This window comes from Pezoporus flaviventris, unplaced genomic scaffold (assembly GCF_033815535.1).
Source record: "Pezoporus flaviventris isolate CSIRO_AGI_PZ_B2104156 unplaced genomic scaffold, CSIRO_AGI_Pfla_v1 ptg000136l, whole genome shotgun sequence".
NCBI classification, from domain to species: domain Eukaryota; kingdom Metazoa; phylum Chordata; class Aves; order Psittaciformes; family Psittacidae; genus Pezoporus; species Pezoporus flaviventris.
In genome coordinates this window covers 114,201-136,355 of record NW_026892684.1, presented here as the reverse complement: position 1 = coordinate 136,355, position 22,155 = coordinate 114,201, and the positions used below count along the sequence as shown (strand labels likewise).

At 42.6% G+C, this 22,155-nt stretch overlaps 1 protein-coding gene across 3 annotated transcripts in view; it reads right to left on the bottom strand.

Moving 5' to 3' along the window:
- Positions 1-1,484: 1,484 nt before the first annotated feature.
- Positions 1,485-22,155, bottom strand: part of LOC133282715 (core-binding factor subunit beta-like) — a 57,321-nt gene continuing 36,650 nt past the window's right edge. For all 3 annotated transcript variants that reach the window (XM_061478913.1, XM_061478911.1, XM_061478912.1), the window contains exon 6: positions 1,485-1,937. In XM_061478913.1, the coding sequence (XP_061334897.1) occupies positions 1,869-1,937 (69 nt within the window). In that variant the 3' untranslated portion in view covers positions 1,485-1,868. The remainder of the gene's footprint in view (positions 1,938-22,155) is intronic.

Genomic DNA, 22,155 nt, shown 5'->3' with positions numbered 1-22,155 from the left:
TGTACTCATGGTGTAAAACCACTGCCCAAAAAGTTAGGGAAGCCTTTTAAAATACACCTTCAGACTATTCTACTCCACAGATGGAAGAGGAATTCCAAGGCTAGAGATGCATGCAGGTGTCCCTTAACTTATTGCAGAAACTTTAGAAAAATTCTTTCTTTGGGGGAAGAGCAGCAAGACTATGTTGTCAGAGAGTGAAGAAAGGTTCTTTTTCAAGTGAATCACATTTAAAGTGAAGTATCAAATTATTCCTATTTGATGACATTATCAGAGTTTACTGTTATTGATATTTTGATGTGAATGTTAAATATTCATATTAACATAGTCTCCTTCACATTGACATCTGCTTACATTTTTGCAAGACCTCTTTTGTATCAATTGTTTTGCAATTAGAGAAGAATGCAATTATCTACATCATAGAATTTAATAACGATTTAACTGTTCTATACCATACAAAGTTTAACTTTGAAATAAGTTTTAAAATACTGAAGCCAGATCACCTACTTAAAAAAAAAAAAAAAAGAAATTGCAGTGACAACTTAATTCATCAGGCTGTACAGGAAGCAAAACATTTTAAAAAAGCCAAATGACATCACATTCCCAATCTATTTTCTTCAAATATTGGATGCAATGAAAAATTTGGAACATGCCCATTCACCATCACCCCAAATAAAACAAGATAATTCACACAAATTCATTCTAAATCTTAACCTCTTAGAAAATGCAACATATACTGCAATGTAGTCTTAATTTGCATAAGATTGGCTTATGCATAGTATGAGATTCTCTGCACACAGCCTCATCTCAACTTTTTACCATTCAGCACTTTACAAAAAGCTTAAGTTATAAAATATACTTAAAGCAGCTATCTTAAGCATGACTTAATACATATCACCTTCTGTTCCCAGTTGAATCCGACTGTAGAGTTGCAGTATCCCTTTGAAGAACTAGTTAAAAAAAAAAATCCCTGAATAAAACAGAAGCCAGCCTGCAACTTACTATGAGTTTCAGTAAAGTACTATATACAGGGGTATAACCACCACCTAAACTTACTTGATATTGTAATAAGAATATGAGACAGATACTGGGGCAGAATACATTATTAATGCATTAAAATTACATTTTAAGAGTTTATCCTTTAGAAAGTGGAACCAATGGATTGTTAGCAGTTAAAAGAATACTACAAATAATATTTAAAAACCCACAAAGTTTGAGAAGGGATTCCAACAGCTCTGATTCACTGGGTTTAGCTTGGAAATAATGCAAAACAATGTCAGCAGTTTTAAAGCCTTGCAAATTTAGAAAAAGTAGTAAAAGGAAGATAAAAATGTATATCTAAAAGCAGGAGGCACAATAAGTACAAAATTCCAAAAGAAAAAAAAACAAAACCAAACAAAAAACCCACAAAAAACCCACCCAAAGAAAAAAAAAAACCACCAACACCAATAAAGCAATACAACCCCCCTCCAAAAAGAAACCCAAGCCAAAACACACAACCAACCAACAACCAAAACAGAAAAAAAATTTAAATTTGTAATATCTTGACCTATTTAAGTGATAATTATTAGGTTTGAGGAAAATGGTTTTATAGCTGTATAAGTTTCTATTTCACTAAAATAGTACCAACAAAAGTAAGTCTGTATAGAAAACAAAAACCCAATTACCACTGGCTACATGCTTAAAATGGGAAATGCAGGTATTGTAACACATAGTGCAAACTATGGCAGTTCATGGTGAATTCTGACTGCTGCAGGTCAGGAAGGAGACAATACTATACCCAGTTATCACAGTTTCTGGTCTTTTATTAAATCCTTTGTCAAGTAGAAGCAATGCATGGGTGCAGGCCCGTGGTACACCTGACAGTGTTGTTAACGCAGTTTGAGATCATTGCCACTTCCTAGGTTAGATCCAGGATTAAGGTCTTGTTGTCTTCTTGCCTGCATTAAGATGGACATATTTAGGATCAAAAAGAAAGAATTTAGAAGTTATCAGTTAAGTTCTTTAGCATACTAACATGACCAAGAACATAAACAATTCTAAGGCAGAAACTTGACGTTTCAAGCAGTAACCAATCTGGCCTGGGAGCAGGCAAGGCTGGTGCTCTGGGGAGTGAGTGTGCACACACACATGCACACTCAGACTGCCTCAGAGGCTCTCCCGTAACCAGACTGAAACGCTTCTACACATCACTTCAGCCATCAGCAAGAGACTTCCAGAATGGTTAGGCAATAATTTTGTGTCTCTTCTTCCAAAACACATTTTCTTTTCTGTAAAAATTCCCTGTTAACCTTTTTTGTAAACATTTTCAGGATCAAGGATCAGGACCAACCATGCCAAGTGCAAGGTCCTACGCTTGGGTCGGAGCAATCCCAGGCACAGCTACAGGTTGGGCAGAGAAGAGATTCAAAGCAGCCCTGTGGAGAAAGACTTGGGGGTGCTGGTCGATGAGAAAATGAACATGAGCAGGCAGTGTGCGCTTGCAGCCCAGAAAGCCAACCGTACCCTGGGCTGCATCAAAAGGAGTGTGACCAGCAGGTCTAAGGAGGTAATCCTGCCCCTTTACTCTGCTCTTGTGAGACCTCACCTGGAGTATTGTGTGCAGTTCTGGTGTCCTCAACATAAAAAGGACATGGAACTGTTGGAACAAGTCCAGAGAAGAGCCACAAGGATGATCAGGGGTCTGGAGCACCTCCCATATGAAGACAGGCTGAGGAAGTTGGGGCTGTTCAGCCTGGAGAAGAGAAGGCTGCGTGGAGACCTCATAGCAGCCTTCCAGTATCTGAAGGGGGCCTATAGGGATGCTGGGGAGGGACTCTTCATTAGGGACTGTAGTGATAGGACAAGGGGTAAAACTTCAACGGGGCAGTTTAGATTGGATATAAGGAGGAAGTTCTATTCCTGTTAGGGTGGTGAGGCACTAGAATAGGTTGCCCTTGGAGGTTGTGAATGCTCCATCCCTGGCAGTGTTCAAGACCAGGTTGGACGAGGCCTTGGGTGATATGGTTTAGTGTGAGGTGTCCCTGCCCATGGCAGGGGGGTTGGAACTAGATGATCTTAAGGTCCTTTCCAACCCTAACGATTCTATGATTCTAAGAGTTGTGGGGATAAAGGCTAGATGACAGAGTATGTTACAACACTGCCAAGTAGATCTCCCCTCAGCATTTTTGTGTTAGAAACATTTACTTTAGGTTTGTCTGGAATAAGCGTGATAAACATATAAATATAGATAACATAATATACATAACACACCAGCACCATATAAACTCCAGACTGACACACATTTAACACTTGTGGTTTTACCATAGAATACTAGTGCACCTGTAAAGTTAGCAATAATACAAAACTGAGAAACTCTAGTACTTATTACAGCCCTGTGTTAAAAAAAAAGTAATGTAAGTTCTCCTTTAAATCTTTAAATAAGTGATTCTGTTAAACAGTTTGAGTTGATATTTTAAAGAGGAAGTTAAGGATGGTCAGTCATAATAATATCAGTCATCAGACATCACTATCTACTTTCCCTACCTGTACACATGCAGGCTGCTCTCAAGTAGCACACACAAATGCTGCAGGTAAATACTTTAAAACACTGATATACTGGAATTTTAAAGCAACTTCAATTCTGGGAACATCTAATATATGCTAGCTGTTTTTTAAGACACTTCAGTGCTGATACTTTTATTACACAAACATTATTCCATGTAGCTCCATTAGTTTCACCAGCTGCAAAAAAAAAAACAAAACAAAAAAAAAAACACCTCTCTGGAAAAATGCAAATCAAGTGACTACCTCCCTACTTTGAAAGGCTTGTCATTTTGTTGAAAGAGGCAGGAACAGCCTTAATCCTCTGGCACATAATGCCACCAGCACCTTCTCCAATTTAGACTTTTCTTTCTTTGTTCACTTCTTCCTTATCTACCATTTGCATCTGCCTCATTTTACACTCCCAGCACAACTGGTCAGCTTAACCCAAACAGATAACTGTTACTTCCTTCTTCCATTTAAATACTGATTTAAAGTGACATTTTCCTTTCATGCGCAAAGATCCCATTCTGATGTACACAGAGATTATTCAATAAATCCCTCTAGTAATCTGCATGTTCCCAGAGAAGACAATTCCCTCCTGCCTTTCTTTAGTGGTTGTATTGCCATTCTTCTTTTGGAAGCACCCTTGCTATTTTAAATATCACAATTGCTACCTACTACATTTATGCATCCAGTGCTGCTGTTGCATTTTAAGTATATAAGGGCAAGAAAATCTTGCTCTGTTCTATCTACAACAGTCATACTCCAGCAAAAAGAAACAATCTGCTTTTCCTACATGCAAGAAAAATCTGAACAGGACAACAATGAGCAAGACAACTGACATTACTACTGCTGATTGTCATACTTTAAACACATCTGGTAACTCAAAAACACACAGCCACTCATTCACTCTCCCAAGCCATGAAAGGATGGGGAGGAGAAACAAAAGAATGTAAAACGCACAGGTTGAGATAAAAATAGTCCAGTAACTAAAGTATAAAATAAAACTACAACTGCTACCACCAATGACAATAATGAGAAGGGAAATAACAAGGGGAGAGAATATAAAAGGGGAAAAGGAAAACAATAAAACACAAGCGATGCACAACACAATTACTTACCACCCACCAATCGACACCCAGCCTGACCTGATCAGTGATCTGGCCCTTCTGGGTAACTCCCCCCAGTTTCTATACTAGGCATGATGTGCTGTGTTATGGAACACACCTTTGGCTAGTTTAGGTCAGGCATCCTGTCCCAGCTTCCCATGCCCCTCCTCACTGGCAGAGCATGAGACTGAAAAAATCCTTGAAGGGAGTAAACATTACTTAGCAACAACTAAGAACATTAGTGTGTTATCAGCATTGTTCTCAGACTAAAGCTGAAAACATAGCACTACACCAGCTACAAGGAAGGAGAAAAATAGCTGTTACAGCTGAACACCTGTATCCACCCCTTATTCCATACCATCCACATAATGCTCAAATCACCTATTTTTCAATATACCATTCCTTTTAGTCTCATATACACACATGCACACACAAAGAGAGCAGTACCAATCCCTATAAAGTTGCTGAATTCATTCAGTCCATGTAGTCAGGCTCCATCACTTGTAACAGACTTTCAGGGCAGGAGAGACAGTGTGTAGTGTTGGATTACTGCCTGCTGACAACACTGCTGAACTCATCTGGTTTCAAAGTTGATTCTTTCTTGGACTGATGATCAAAGGGAATTCAGGGTCAGTCAATGGTGACCTGAGGACAGTTCTGTTGCTGTTGGCTTTTCCCATGAGTTCATTCTCTGCTGGTGATCATGACAGCACAAACCTTGTTTTAAAAGGCCAAAGTGGTCAAAACAGGCATTTAGCTGATGGGCTACACAAGTGTTATACAGCAAGCAACAGCATATAATCAAGTTCATTAAGCGTTCTACCCCAAAACTAAATCCCCTAGAAGTAGACGTCGGACTTCCCATCTTCCTGCATTACCCACCAAGTATATCCAGGTCCCTGAGCAAAAGCAATCCCACGAGTGGGTTTGCCTTTACCTGAAGCAGGAATAATCCAGACTGTCTTCCCCAGCAAATTCTTCCTATGCACTACAGGAACTTTGTCCCCCTCTACAGTATGTAAAAGTTCTGACTGGCCTGGGCCAGCCCTGTTGGCAGATTCCCTACTGTTGACCAACAAGGTGGCTTTCGCTGTGTGCCCCAATGTTTGAAAGTCCACCACCTAGTCCACTCAGTGTAGTTTTTACCAGCCCATTGTACCATTCAATTTTCCCAGAGGCTGGTGCATGGTAGGGAATATGATACACCCACTCAATGCCATGCTCTTTGGCCCAAGTGTCTATAAGGGTGTTCTGGAAATGAGACCCACTGTCTGACTCAATTCTCTCTGGGGTGCAGCGTCGCCACAAAATCTGTTTCTAAAAGGCCCAGGAGAGTGTTCTGGGCAGTGGCATGGGGCACAGCATATGGTTCCAGCCATCTGGTGGTTGCTTCCACCATGGTAAGCACATGGCACCTGCCTTGACAAGTCAGTGGGAATGTGATATATTCAAGGTGCCAGGCCTCCCCATACTTGTACTTCAGCCATCATCCTCCATACCAAACAGGCTTTAACCACTTGGTATGCTCAACTGCAGCACATGTTTCACAGTCATGAATAACCTGGGCAACAGTGTCCATTATTAAGTCCACCCCTTGATCACAAGCCAATCTATATGTTGCATCTCTGCCTTGACAGCCTAAGGTGTCATGCACACACCAGACTAAAGAAAATTCACCCTTAGGTTGCCAATCTAAAATCATCTGAGCCACTTCAATCTTAGCAGCCTGACACACCTTGTTGGTTATTCCAATATTCCTCAGTGGCCCGACTGCTCAGTACATCAGCATCTACATGGCGTACCTTCATCACCAGGTTCTGCACCCTGGCAGCAATATCTTGCCACAGTGCAATAGCCCAGATGGGTTTACCTCTGTGTTGCCAGTTGCTCTGCTTCCATTGCTGCAACCACCCCCACAGGGTATTTGCCACCATCCATGAGTCAGTATAAAGTACTGGCCGGTTTTCTCATTCAGCAATGTCCAAGGCCAGCTGGATGGCTTTCACCTCAGCAAACTGACTCGATTCACCCTCTCCTTCAGCAGTTTCTGCAACTTGTCGTCCAGGACTCCATACAGCTGCCTTCCATCTCCGATGCTTTCCCACAATACGGCAAGAGCCATCAGTAAACAAGGCATACTGCTTTTCACTTTCTGACAGTTTATTATATGGTGGGGCCTCTTCAGCACACATCATCTCCTCCTCTGGTGACATTCCAAAATCTTTGCCCTCTGGCCAGTCCATGATGACTGCTAGAACTCCTGTACGACTGGGATTTCCTATTCGAGCCTGTTGCGTAATGAGCACAGCCCACTTACTCCATGTAGCATCAGCTGCATGATGTGTAGAGGAGATACTGCCTTTGAACATTCAGCCTAGAACGGGCAACCTGGGCACCAGGAGGAGCTGTGCTTCAGTGCCAATCACTTCTGAAGCAGCCTGAACTCCTTCATAGGCTGCCGGTATCTCTTTTTCAGTGGGAACAGAGCTGGCCTCAGACCCTTTGTATCCCCAACTCCAAAAGCCAAGGGATCGACCTCGAGTCTCCCCTGGAGCTTTCTGCCAGAGGCTCCAGGTAGGACCATTCTCCCCAACTGCAGCATAAAGCACATTTTTCACATCCTGCCCAGTCCAGACTGGTCCAAGGGCTACTGCATGAACAATCACTCATTCAGTTTGTTCAAAGGCTTGTTGTTGCTCAGGGACCCATATCAAAGAATTCTTCAGGGCCACGTGATAGACACGGGTTACAATCAGAGTGTAATTTGGGATGTGCATTCTCCAGAACCCCACAACATCGAAGAAAGCTTGTCTTGCTTTATTAGTTCGTGGAGACATCGCTGTTATCTTGTTGATCACATCTGCAGGGATTTAGCGACGTCCATCTTGCCAATTTATTCCCCAAAATTGAATCTCCTGTGCAGGTCCCTTGGCAGGGGGGATGGAACTTGATGATCTTAAGGTCCTTTCCAACCCCAACTGTTCTATGATTGTATAATTCTATGATTCCAAGTGTACTGGATCCCCCTCCAAGTAAAAGTAAACTGTGGCATGCACTATGCTGCCAGGAGCTGCGCCTCCAAAGGCTGAGGGCTTGTTTCTTGTGCAATCGCTTTGTCAGTTCCTCCTTCCCCATCAAGTGATCCCAGCTGCTTGGCTTCCCTACCTTCTAGTTCATGAATATCGGACCCATTGTCCCAGCATCAGAACAACCAGGTGAACATGTGCATATTCCGCAGCTTGTTCAAGGTCCAGGATCCAAAAGTTATCTATTCCTCTGATTCCTGTATTAATAACTCTCGGTCATTTGCCATCCCCTCTAGTACATGCATTGGGTCTTCATCTTTCTTCACTGCATCGGTTACTCTTTGTGGCTGTCATATGCTTTTACCCTTGCTCATAGGGCAACTGATATTGGCACAGATTGGTCCTCTGGTTCAGCTGCAGTCTGTCACAATGGTTGGAGTGGCTGCAGTGTCTTTCAGTGGGGTTGGAGTGGCTGCCATGTTTGGGGGTTGAGCAGCTGCATTGTCTGTCACTTTGCCATCAGATCCAGAGGCATCTTCTTCCCCTTGAAGGTGGTGAATAGTGTTGAGCAGGGTTCTATAGGTGTAGAGCAAGCCCCAGCATTTTGCCATGATTTGTCCCTCTCTTGTATTGCCAAGACAAGAGCACACCTTATTTAAGTGTTTTACTAGTTTTTCTAGATTTTCCACTTGTTCAATGGTCAAGTTCCCAAGCACTGGAGGGGCCCACTGGCCTAGTTGCTTGCCCATACAATCCCACACATCCTGCTACTCGTGACAGTCCAGCCTCAGGGAAAATTTCTTGGTGGTCCTCACATAGACAAGACCTGAGCCCAACCCTGCTTAACTTTTGAAATCAGATGAAATAGGGTGTTCTCAAGGTGGTATGGCTGTGGGTAGAACACATGTAGTGTTTGTGGCAACATGCTGATTCCCAGCAAAAGCAGCAAGCATGTTTCAAGGGTATCCAAAGGCCATCCAAAACCTTTAGAATTCTTAAATGCTGCTCTAAATAGCCTGGTGGGGGAGCAAAGGGTGTGAGGGAATATCTCCTTCATAGGTTGACTCTCTGAGGATGAAAAAAATAAAGCTGTCTAATTGCTCAGCAATTCCATTATATGCCTCCCAAAGTATAGGGGCAATAACCATGGTGAGAACACATGACAGACCAGTTTAATGATCAATGATTCTACTGTATTAAAAGTCATCGCCATGAAGTACAGCAAAACAAGAACCTTAGCCCAGGCCTCCCAGCCGATAAACACTAAAACAGCAAATACTGGCTATAAGTAAGGTACGACATGCTGAAACTCTGAGACCAAGCACAACAACTCTGAGAGCAAATAAATCAACATTGTGACAAGTGACTATTAATTCTGAAACAATGAAGGCTTATCACAAATACGATTAGACACACTCTGGTCAGATCTGTCATTATCTCAACCCTTCATGCCCCATGTTGGGCACTGAAATGTCATGGTTTAAGCCCAGTTGATAACTCGGAACCATGTAGCCGCTCACTCACTCCCCCCCCCCCTTTTCTTCCTCCCCCAATTCCCAGAGGGATGGGGAGGAGAATCAAAAGAATTTAAAACCCAGGGGCTGAGATAGAAACTGTCCAGTAACTAAGGTATAATACAAAACTAATACTACTACCACCACCAATAATCACCATCATAAGGGAAACAGCAAGGAGAGAGAACATAAAACTAAAAGGGGGGGGGGGAGGAGGGACCGGCCAGCCGGATGGCACACCAAACCCTCAAAACAACCACCAACAAAGAAAAAAAAAAACAAACAAAAAAACCAACCCAAACACCAAAAACTACTAACACAAGTGATGCACAATATAGTTGCTCACCACCCAATACCCAGCCTGACCCGGAGCAGACATTTGTGCCTTCTGGGTAATGCCTCCCTGTTTATATACTGGGCATGATGTGCTGTGGTATGGAATACCACTTTAGCTAGTTTGGGTTAGGTGCCCTGCCTCCTTCCTCCCAGGTTCCCATGCCCCTCCTCACTGGCAGAGCATGAGATTCTGAAAAGTCCTTGATTAGAGTAAACATTCCTTAGGAACAACTCATCACTCTGTTATCAGCACTACTCTCAGGCTGAAGTCAAAAACACAACACTGCACCAGCTACTAAGGAAGAGAAAAATGACTGCTACAGCTGAACCCAGGACACATAGGAGTACTAAGATACTAACAGAAAAGTTACTAACAAAATAATCTTGACTTGAGGTTACACCAACACATGAAGTAGTCCCTTCAATGCTCTTACACCTATGCTCTCTTCAACCCTGTGATCTCTGAGCTTTTCCCAAACTTAAATATAGTCTAACTGGTACAGACTAAAATACCTATCAAAAGAATGATGCAGTAATCTCTGTATAATATTTTCTTCTTAATTAAGATAACTTCAATTCATCAAATCATTCACTTAGGATTGTTACTCTTTTGGACAAGAATCACACTGAAGCATTTGCATCTCTTACTGGGGCACTTAGGAAAAACAAATCTAAGCATAATGGTGATAAAGGAAGGTGGCACTCAAGCAGTTCCTCCAGCAGCCAAGACAGTCAGACACCACCATCCTCCTCTGCCCACTCAATCCTGACATACTGCAGCTGATCATGAATTTCACAGTGCAAATCAAACTCATTAAGCTGGCTTTGAGAAAGCATCTGTAAGTAGCCCCTTCCTGTGCATGTCCAGAGGCCTCAGGCATACCCGAGAATAATTAACTCCTTTTACCACAAGTTCATCAGGAAAATAAAACAGTCCCACCATGTGTTTTACATGATAGCTCTGAGAAAGCAGAGCTGAGAAAGTTGGAAGTAAATTTAGTGAGGATGGACAGGGCTGCCATGAAGATGGCCCTTCCTCTCAATGAATCACCTAAAAAATACCCCAGCAGGCAAAATTGGGACCTCTGAATACTAGGCAGTGAAATCACAAGTACAACAATATGCACTGCATATATAACTTGGGACACTGGTGAAGAGCTAATGAGGAGGGAAGGAGATAATTTGAAGGGCTGTCACAAGGAATAGCCAAAATAAAGTCTCTCCACAGACAACTCAACTACAATTCTTTAATTGCATTCTGGCAACTCCATACTGCTGAAACAGAGCAGATGCATTATGTGCCTTGGCATGTCACCTATATTTTACTAAATAAGGGAAAAAATGAGGGTATGATAAACTAAACAGTGAACATTTGGATTCTCTTAGAAGGACTGTGAACCTCCTGAAAATAATTTAAATAAGACACCAAAACAAAATACAAGCCTAAGAACACACTGCAGATATTTTTCAAAAAGTATACAACCACAGGACAAAACACACACCTGGACAAAAACACACCCAGAAAAAAAAATCTGAAAGAGAGAGCACCATTCAAAGATGACCAGTTCCAATCAAGTACACCTCTCCATGTTAGCCTTGCTAAGCTGAAGCAGACCCACATCAAGAAAAGTGACAAACTGAAAGCTCTTCTCCAAGCTGCTGGTTAGCTAGAACCTCTCCTGTAGAGATTTAAACATGGTTAAAATGCTGACCATGCCTCCACTTTAATCACCTTTATTCAGTAGAAGAGTAGAAGTGGAAAAAAACTCAGCCTTCTCAGAACTGAAGTCACCAAAACCAGGCCCCTACAATACAGTAAGAATGACAGCTTACATATAATAGGACTTACTTTGGTCACAGTCACAGCCTGATAAAGCACCCCGTGTGCTTTCAGGTCTCTGCAGGGCTTGAAGAGACTCTCCTCAATCTTCAGTTCTCAGAAGAGCTTTAGCTACTGTCCTGGGTTCAGCAGTAGCAGTCATTTTTCCCCTTCTTGGTAGCTGATGCAGTGCTGTGTTTTGACTTTCAGCCTGGGAACAGAGCTGATAACAAGGATGTTTTGGTTTGGCCAAGGACTTTGTGAGCCTCATGCTCTGCCAGGGGGGAGGGGAAGCCAGGAGGAAGCAGAGACAGGACACCTGACCCAAACTGACCAAAGAGGTATTCCATACCACAGCACGTCATGCCCAGGATGTAATGGAGAGTTACCCGGAAGGGCTGGGAGACTGCAGGGTTGGAGGAGGTATCGGTCGGAGCTTGGTCGGGCTTGGGGGGCGAGTTATCGGTCAGCGGGTGGTGAGGTGTTGTATTCTGTTCCCTTGTTATTTCCTTTATCATTATTATCATTGGTGGTAGCAGTAGTGATTTGTGTTATACCTTAGTTACTAAACTGTTCTTATCTCAACCCGTGGGAGTTGCATTCTTTTGATTCTCCTCTCCGTCCCTCCGAGAGCAGGGGGAGGGCAAGAAAGGGGGGGAAGTGAGCGAACGAATTACCTGACTGGGTTTAAACCACGACAGCTACAGCATCAGAAGGACCCCATCATCACTACATAATGCACCTATAACCCACTGGCACTCAGTAGGGTATATGATTTTTACCACATTCCTAGCAGGTATAGATATCAGCATAAGACTTTGTGGCCCAGATCCAGTCTCTGAAAGCTGTTAGCTGGCCATAACAGCTATTTTGCACTCACCTCTTCTATTCACTTGAACCTGGGAAGAAGTAACCTTGATCTTTAATTATAATATCAATCACTATACAAGAAATGGAAAGGTCTCAAATTTAGTAAGAGAAACTATACTGAATGTCAAAATAAACAATTTTCTTAATAAAGGTCATAGATAAAAATTATTTAGCACCTACCTCCATCAAGATTTTATTTTAAGCCTCCAATGATCTACTTCTAAAAACAGAGTACTCCTAAACACATATCAGTCATGTTAAATTCAGAGTCTGCTCTCACACCACCAGCTACAGAGAACTATAGAGCATGACCAGGCCAAGGAGCATAATTTGCTTACCAGTCCTGATGCGGTCTTCTACCTGAAATCTTCACAGCAGTTGCATCTTTGTTTAAATGCTATTATGAAGCTACAGATTCTAGTACCACCACATTGATAAGTGGACTAAGATCAAACCAAGAAAAGCAGCAACATGGCAAGTGCATAGCTCAAGAGCTTTAATAAAGACTAAAACTTCTAGAAAGTATTGTTTGAAAGCTGGTATAAAGGGTATCATTAATATTGATTACCTCTAGAAAGTATTCCTCTATTGTTCAGACCCTTTCTAACCTTCACTAACTGAAAGATGACGCTTATATTACAGTATTGCCTGATTTGCAAAAGTGATCTCTTCTCTACTACCCTAAGCATTGACTCTGTACAGCACAAATTGTTTTTGCAAGATATGCATTCATTAGCATTTTTACAGAAGTACCAGCTACTGAAAGTTCTTGTGAAGCAATGAAACCATCTAGTCATAACCTTACAGGCCTACTTGTACTATACTCACATTGTAGAGCCTTTTGAGGCAATGCATATTCATACACATCCCCCCCCGGACTGAACACAGGCTGTTACTTGCAATGTATTCTAATTTCACCAACTGGGGGCTGTTTAAATCTCTCTCTGGACAGTGTAATGCTGCCCTGGGTTCAGCTATGACAGTTATTTTTCCCCTTCCTAGTAGCTGGTGCGGTGCAGTGTTTTTGGCTTTAGTCCGAGAACAACACTGATAGCACATTAATGTTTTTAGCTGTTGCTATGTAATACTTACCCCCATCAAGGACTTTTCTGAGTCTCATGCTCTGCCAGTGGGGGGGGGGGGGGGGGCAAGCAAGCGGCTGCATAGTTTTTACCTTACCAGCTGGGCTTAAAACATGACCATTTTGCATCATGCTACTATGGTCAGAACACTGAATAAAAAGCCACTTCTCATCCTGACAATGAACTCTGATCATTCATACTGAAGCCATAGCAAACAGAAAACACTAGTACTAACTCTATCCCCTTGTGTCCTGGTTTAGAAAGATAGTGAAAATTAAGCATCTGCCTTGCTGATACTCCTTTAGCCTCCTCCCTCTCTTCTAGTAGTTTGGCAAAGGGGAACAAATACTTCAAATTCATATACCTGTTCAAAGGCGTCAGCTCCAGAACACACCCTGAAACAAATGGCCTTAGACCAAGTTCCCTGTTGTGAGGCACTTGTCATGGGAAGAGAATTTTGCCTTCAACTAGTATGAAGCCCCTAAACAGTGCAAGCTTGCCAAGTAGATCAGTATTCCTAAACTGGCAAAGCTTCACACAACCATTGATTTTTACCATAGTCTTTAACTAGGGATAAGGACTTTCTTCATGTGTATCATTAAATATTTACTGTCTCAGGATTCCAATGTTTTTCTAGAAGTGAAAGCCATTGGAATTATTAATTTTGAAGCCATTAAGAACTCACCGACTTCAAAAGCATCTTTGAAACAAAAGAATCCTGAAGAGTGAGACAGGGTTCACAGTAGCTGATGTGACCAAGCTACATAAGTTGATAGAAAAAAACCAAAAGCATCTTGTATTTAAAACTGAAAACATTAAAAACACAACAGAACCAAGTTCAAGTTAGAGGCACTTAATTTCAATAAAAAATCCTAAATCCAATCACACCCTCATTACATTAGGGGAGTGCTGTAACTGCACAGAAATTTGATCACTTCTGGAAATTTAAGCACAAGCTACCAACCACTACTGATTCTGCCCTTGGATGCAAAAAAAAAAAACCAAAAAAAAACCCAAACAAAAAAAAAAAAAAAAAAACAAAAACTAACTTTTTTTATGTGATTAAAGGAAGGAAAACAAACTTGACAGCACAAGGGTTTTTTTGGGTTGTTTTTTGTTTTCTGCTGGTGCCTTTATTTGGTTTTGTTGGCTTGGTTTTGGATGTTGTGTTTTGTTGGTTTGGTTTTGTTTGTTGTGTTTTGTTGGCTTTGGTTTTGTTTGGTTTTATTGTTTGTTTTGGTTTAGGTTTTTTTGTGGTTTTGTTTGTTTGTTTTTTAATTTCTTGGGGTGGTTTTGTGAATTTTTAGGATGCTTAAGAAAATTAGTAATTAGTCCCAAATTGTTAATGCACTTGCTATTTTCCCTTCAAAGTATCACCATTCTAATATTCAGTGCCACATACAAACCACTTCTACTCTTTTCAACAACCTTCCTTAATCATTCCTAGGCAAAGATATACCACTTTGTTTTAAAAGTCTACAGCGAGACTTAGATTAGGGAATGTTTTTTACACCAAAAGCTGTATAAAGAACTGAATCCGATCATTTTCATATGGTGCCAGGCTATGAGTGGATAAATGTTTCCAAAGCACCGGCACCTGTTTTGGGTAGGAGTGGGTGAAATAGCGCAAAATTCCCATCCCCCACTGAAGCAGAATCTGGTCTCTATTAAAGGCATTTCAAGCTGTAATTCTACTGTCTGAAATATCCCAATTGTACGCAGTTTTACAGCTCTTAAAACAGTCTAATGCTGATGAGATCCTGTTCCAGGTCTGGCAATTCTGAGTTTTACTCTCTAAGCTTAGCAGGAAAGAAAAATTTTCAGTTTTAGTGATGATGAAAGGTATATAGCTACTGTATTGAAAAGATTATGTATGCTGAGGGGATCTTCATCTGTGTGTAGTGAAGCATACATGAAAAATTCACTTACCACACTTAGAACCCACCTTTTCTAGATATGAAAACCTTCAAGTGCAACCAAAGATATTTCACCTACTGAAATTGCATAAACTGCACACAATCACTTTGGACTAATGTTTTTATAGCTGTCAGCAACACAACTATCAATACAGTACAAGCTGACCAAGCATGTAAGCATTGGAAAATTTGATACAAGCCATAAAGACAACATGAGAATGTGAATTTCTGCATTACTTTCCATTGGGAATTCTGTATGATGATCATGAACACGTTAAGCACTTACTGATTAAAGTTCATTTAACTCTGCCCAAACACTGCATTGAACACAACAAAAGTGAAAGTCAAGGAAACAATTGTTTGGAAACTTGATTTCTCCTTAGGAATGTATTGTAAGTCTATCTTAACACTCTCCCCTGCCCTGCTTCAAAAGATCCCAATTTTTATGCAGTTTTAAGATCCAGACTGCAAAAGATCATTCTAGATATACAGCCAGGACATCTTTCTCCAAACAAAAATGAAAAATTGAAATGTAAAAAACACTGACTATAGAACTACAAGTAACTGAGGCAAAGATATTTGTTATACATATTACACATGTACAGTAAAATAAAATCTAAAGTATGCATAACAATTTATTTCAATTATTAAAATCCTGTATTTGACATAACAAATTTGAAGTACCTATTGACAAACTTTCATTCTGCTTAAGCATATTTCAAGTCAGTAATTCCTCCTTTTCTTCCTTTCTGTAGGTGATCTACACCAGTGCTTTAGAGCTGGAACAGTGATTACTACTGCTTTAAGAGAAAGTGTCTACTGGCAGCTAATAAGGATATTTAATAACAACTGCCTACTGCCTTATGAAAAGACAGTCTTTTCAGAAGTTATTGAATCCAGCTCCTGCAGCTGGCCAGGGATGTTGCTTTTTACGTCTCAGTGTCACAAGTTCTGATGGCTGTCACGATACCCCAAATACCCAATACTACCTCAATCTCAATGTTAATTAAAAGGGTTTTTGCACATCCTAGCTGCAAAAAAGTTTCTTCTACTCTTGGAGGAAAGAATAAGTCGCACAGAACTTCAGAAGTTATTTCAGGAAGCTTCATTCTTTTTTTAACCTTCAGCACTCAGTAATCACGTCAGCTTCTCCGTAGTAACAGGAACAGTGAAGAAGGGCACAGTAAAAGGAAGGAAAAAAAAAAAAAGAAATCAAGAAAAGCTTGAAGTAAATTGAGGTCAAGGACATGAGGCAGGCTTGAAGTTGCTACTGTGTTGTTACAATTAAGGCAGGCTGTCACAGGTCTCCATGAAGAGCTTTAAGTTAATTCCACCTTCCTGTTGAACTGAACTTACAAGCAGGTACCAGCTCTGCTGTGACAGAGGCAGAAAACTTCAGATAATCTCACTGTTGCTCCAAAGATCCAGAGGCAGCGAAGCCTCCAAGGCAAGGAATTCACCTCTGCTACAGCTGACATCTGACCTGGCTACATCAATGTTTGCAAGGAGAGGCACATCAGTCATTCCTTCAAAGAGAGAGATATTAATCTCTGCATCTGCCTCCTTCCTCTCATTCTCATGCTCACTGCCTTACAATTGTACTTGGAAGGGAAAAAAGCTTGTCTAATCTCAATTATCTATAAAGATGCCAGAAGAAAAGTAGCTCAGCAGTAACAATAATCAAGTTTTCTAAAAACCTGACATCCTGGGTTCAGCAGTAGCAGTCATTTTTCTCAGTCTTAGTAGCTGGTGCAGTGCTGTGGTTCTGACTTTCAACCTGGGAAGACCTCTGATAAAACTAATGTTTTTAGGTGTTACTAAGAAATGTTTACTCTGACCAAGGACTTTCTGAGTCTCATGCTGTGCCAGGGAGGAGGGAAGCTGGGAGGAAGCAGAAACAGGACACCTGACCCAAACTAGGCAAAGGGGTATTCCATACCACAGCATGTCATGCCCACTATCTAAACTGGGGGCAGTTACCTGGAAGGGCTAGATCACTGCTCGGGTCTGGCTGGGTATTGGTCAGTGGGTGGTGAGCGGTTGTATTCTCTTCCCTTGTTATTTCCCTTATCATTATTATTACTGGTGGTAGCAGTAGTGTTTTTTTCTTATACCTTAGTTACCAGAGTGTTCTTATCTCAACCTGTGGGAGTTAGTTACATTCTTTTGATTCTCTTCCCCATCCCTCCAGGAGCAGGGAGGAGGAAGGGGGGGAAGTGAGCAAGCATCTGAGTGGTTCTGGGCTGTGGGCTGGGCTTAAACCACAACACCTGAAAAACAGCAAATTATTCACTGAGTAATCAAATGTGATCAAAGAGCTGCCTGGATAGCCACACATGAAGAATTGTGGTCAATGGCTCAAGGTCCAGTCAGAGACCAGTAACAACTGGTATCCCCCTCAGGGATCAGTGTTGGGACTGATTTTGTTCAACATCTTCATTAGCAACACGGACAGTAGGATTGAGTGCACCCTCAGTAACTTGGCCGAAGACACCAAGCTGTGTAGTTTGGTTGATATGCTAGAGGGAAGGAAAGGCATCCAGAGGAACCTTGACATGCTTGTGAGGTGGACTGGTGACAGCCTCATGAAGTTCAAGCAAGCCAAGTGCAAGGTCCTACACTTGGGTTGGGGCAATCCCAGGCACAGCTACAGGTTGGGCAGAGAAAAGATGCAGAGCAGCCCTGTGGAGAAGGACTTTGGGGTGTTGGTCATTGAGAAACTGAACATTAACTGGCCTCAGTGTGCACTCACAGGCCAGAAACCAACCATATCCTGGGCTGCATCAAAAGAACCGTGACCAGCAGGTCAAAGGAAGTGATCCTGCCCTTCTACTCTGTTCTCATGAGACCTCACTTGGAGTACTGTGTACAGTTCTGGTGTCCTCGACATAAGAAGGACATGGAACATGTTGGAGCTAGTCCAGAGGAGGGCCACAAGGATGATCAGGGGGCTGGAGCACCTCCCATACAAAGACAGGCTGAGACACTTGGGGCTGTTCACCCTGGAGAAGAGAAAGCTGCATGAAGACCTCATAGCAGCCTTCCTATATCTGAAGGGGGCCTATAAGGAATGCTGGGGAAGGACTCTGCATCAGGGACGGCAGTGATAGGACAAGGGGTAATGGGTTTAAACTTAAACAGGGGAAGTTTAGATTAGATATAAGGAAGAAGTTCTTTACTGTGAGGGTAGTGAGACATTGGAACAGGTTGCCCAGAAAAGCTGTGAATGCTCCATCCCAGGTGGTGTTCAAAGCCAGGCTGGACAGAATCTTGGATGATATGATTTAGTGTGAGGTATCCCTTTCCCATGGCAGGGGGGTTGGAACTAAATGATCTTAAGGACCTTTCCAACCCTAAATATTCTATGATTATAGTAAAATTGGGCTGTATTGATGAAGCAGGAAGTAGAAATCAGTAAGGGAAAACATTAAAGTGTTAGTTTTCTCTCTGTTCTCTTGCCCAAACTACAGCCTGCCTAAGCCTAACAACTCTCCTTATGTATTACTCATCCTCTTACAGCTCTTGCCTTCCTGACATGCCAGAGCAGCTGGTTTCCATTCTCTTTCCTGATTCCTCTTGGCTTGATCCCAGTAATTTTTGCTCTCATCAAGAGAGAACAAAATTGAAGACTGAGGGGCTCTAAAAGAAGCAAAGAACAAGACAGCAGAAACTACACCAGTGAAACAGAAGAGTAAGACTCCCTGCCAATAAGAAAAAACTGAGAGGAAATAAAAAACAGCCCCTACAAAAAAGCAGACTGTGGTATCTGATTAATCTCACTGGTAATGTTGCCCACAGCATGGGATAGAGAGCTACAAAATGATGTGCCCACAGCTCGCAAAGCCTTTTCCTGAAACACATGGGGGAAAAGATCCCTCTCTGCTATTAAAGTATCAGCTAAGAGATACATCACTTCTGTAAACAAATGCACAGAAAGAACGTACACTTAAAGCTTAAGTACCCACAGAAAAGATCATGTACAGAAAGAAAGGTGTCCTGGTTTAAGCCCAGATAAAAATCCAGAAAACCACGCAGCCGTTCACTCACTCCCCCCCATTCCGGAAGAATGTGGAGGAAAATCAAAAGAATGTGGAGGAAAATCAAAAGAATGTAACTCCCACGGGCTGAAATAAGAACACTCTGGTAACTAAGGTATAACACAAACCCACTACTGCTACCACCAATAATAACAATGATAAGGGAAATAACAAGGGAAGAGAACACAAACACTCACCACCCAATACCCATCCAGACCCGAGCAGTGATCTAGCCCTTCCAAGTAACTGCCCCCAGTTTATATATTGGGCAATACCCCTTTGGCTACTTTGGGTCAGGGGTCCTCTCTGTGTTTCCTCCTGGCTTCCCCTCCTCCCTGGCAGAGCATGAGACTCAGAAAGCCCTTTATCAAACTAAACATTACTTAGCAGCAACTAAAATCATCAGTGTTATCAGTGCTGTTCCCAGGCTGAAAGTCAAAACCACAGCACTGCAACAGCTACTAAGAAGGACAAAAATGACTGCTATTGCTGAACCCAGGACAGTACCCACCCCTTCTGCCATACCATTCACGTCACGCTCAGATCCCACATTTTCAATATACCATCACTCTTATCTCATAGAAATATATACAGATACACACACACACACAGAAGGAGAGATCACTGCTTAGCGCATGGACCAATCCCCATAAAGCTGCTGAGTTCATCTGGGCCATGTAAGACTCCATCTCTTGTAACAGTCTTTCAGAGCAGAAAAAGCTGTACGCAGTGTTGGATCACTGCCTGCTGATGATATCACAGAACTCATCTGGTTTCATCAAAGTTCATTCCCTGTTGGGATGATGGTTGGAGGGAAGTCAGGGCTAGTCGCTGGTGACCTGGAGACATCTAGTTGATGAGCTATAAAAGTATTACACAGCAGGCAACAACATACAATTGAGTTCACTGGCTGTTTTCCCCTAAAACCAAATCCCCTTGAGGTATACATCGGACTTCCCCATCTTCCCGCATTACCCACCAAGTATATCCAGGTCCCTGAGCAAAAGCAATCCCACGAGTGGGTTTGCCTTTACCTGAAGCAGGAATAACCCAGACTGTCTTCCCCAGCAAATTCTTCATATGCACCACGGGAACTTTGTCCCCCTCTACAATATGTAAAAGTTCTGACTGGGCTGGGCCAGCCCTGTTGGCAGATCCTCTGGTGTTGACCAACCAGGAGGCCTTTGGTAAGTGTGTATCCCAATGCTTGAAAGTTCCCCAACCCACTGCTCTCAGTGTAGTTTTTAACAGCCCATTGTACCGTTCGATTTTCCCAGAGGCTGGTGCATGGCAGGAAATATGATATACCCACTCAGTGCCATGCTCTTTGGCCCGAACGTCTATAAGAATGTTCCGGAAATGAGTCCCATTGTCTGACTCAATTCTCTCTGGGGTGCCGTGTCCCCACAAAATCTATTTCTCAAGGCCCAGAATAGTGTTCCGGGCAGTGGCATGGGGCACAACATATGTTTCCAGCCACCCAGTGGTTGCTTCCACCATGCTAAACACATGGCACTTGCCCTTGGCGGGTTGGTGGGAGTGTGATATAATCAATGTGCCAGGCCTCCCCATATTTGTATTTCAGCCATCATCCTTCATACCAAAGAGGCTTTAACCATTTAGCTTGCTTAGCTGAAGCACGATTCACACTCATGAATAACCTGGGCAATAGCATCCACTGTTAAACCCACCCCTCAATCACAAGGCCATCAGTATGTTGCATCTCTGCCCCAATGGCCTGAAAGGTCATGGGCCGACTGGGCCAAAAGTAATTCATCCTTATGTTGCCAATCTAAGTCCATCTGAGCCACTTCAATCTTAGCCGCTTTATCCATTTGTTGGTTGTTCTGGTGTTCCTCAGCGGCCCAACTCTTGGGTACATGAACACCTACATGGCGTACCTTCACCACCAGGTTTAGCACTCGGGCAGCAATATCCTGCCACAGTGCAGCAGCCCAGATGGGTTTACGTCTGAAGCATCTCAAACCCCTATATAGGCTGCCACGTCTGAAGCATCTCAAACCCCTATATAGGCTGCCACTATCTCTTTCTCAGTTGGGGTATAGCTAGCCTCAGATCCTCTGTATCCCCAACTCCAAAAGCCAAGGGGTTGACCTCCAGTCTACCCTGGAGCTTTCTGCCAGAGGCTCCAGGTAGGACCATTCTCCCCGGCTGTGGTGTAGAGTACATTTTATACATCAGGCCCACTCCGGACTGGTCCAACGGCTACTGCATGAACTATCTCGCATTTAATTTGTTCAAAAGTTTGTTGTTGCTCAGGGCCCCGTTTAACAGCATCCTTCTTCCAGGTCACATGATAGAGAGGGCTTACAATCGAACTGTAATTTAGGGTATGCATTCTTCAGAACCCCACAGCACCCAAGAAAGCTTGCGTTTCTTTCTTATTAGTTGGTGGAGACATTGCTGCTATCTTGTTGTTAACATGTGTGGGGATTTAGTGACATCCATCTGGCCAATTTAGTCCCAAAAATTGAATCTCCTGTGCAAGTCCCTTGACCTTACTCCGTTTTATGGCAAAACCGGCCCCTAGAAGCATTTGTATTATTTTCCTCCCTTTCTCAAAAACTTCTGCTGCTGTATCACCACACACGATTATGTCATCAATGTACTTCAGGTGTTCTGGAGCTTGCCCCTGTTCCAGTGCAGTCTGGATCAGCCCATGCCAGATGGAAGGGCTGCGTTTCCACCCCTGGGGCAGTCAGTTCCAAGTGTACTGGACACCCCTCCAAGTAAAAGCCAACTGTGGCCTGCACTCTGCTGCCAAGGGAATTGAGAAAAATGCATTGGCAATATCAATCGTGGCATACCACTTGGCTGCCTTTGACAAGACTTCATACTGAAGTACTAGCATGCCCAGTACGGCAGCACTCAATGGTGGTGTGACTTCATTCAGGCCACAATAG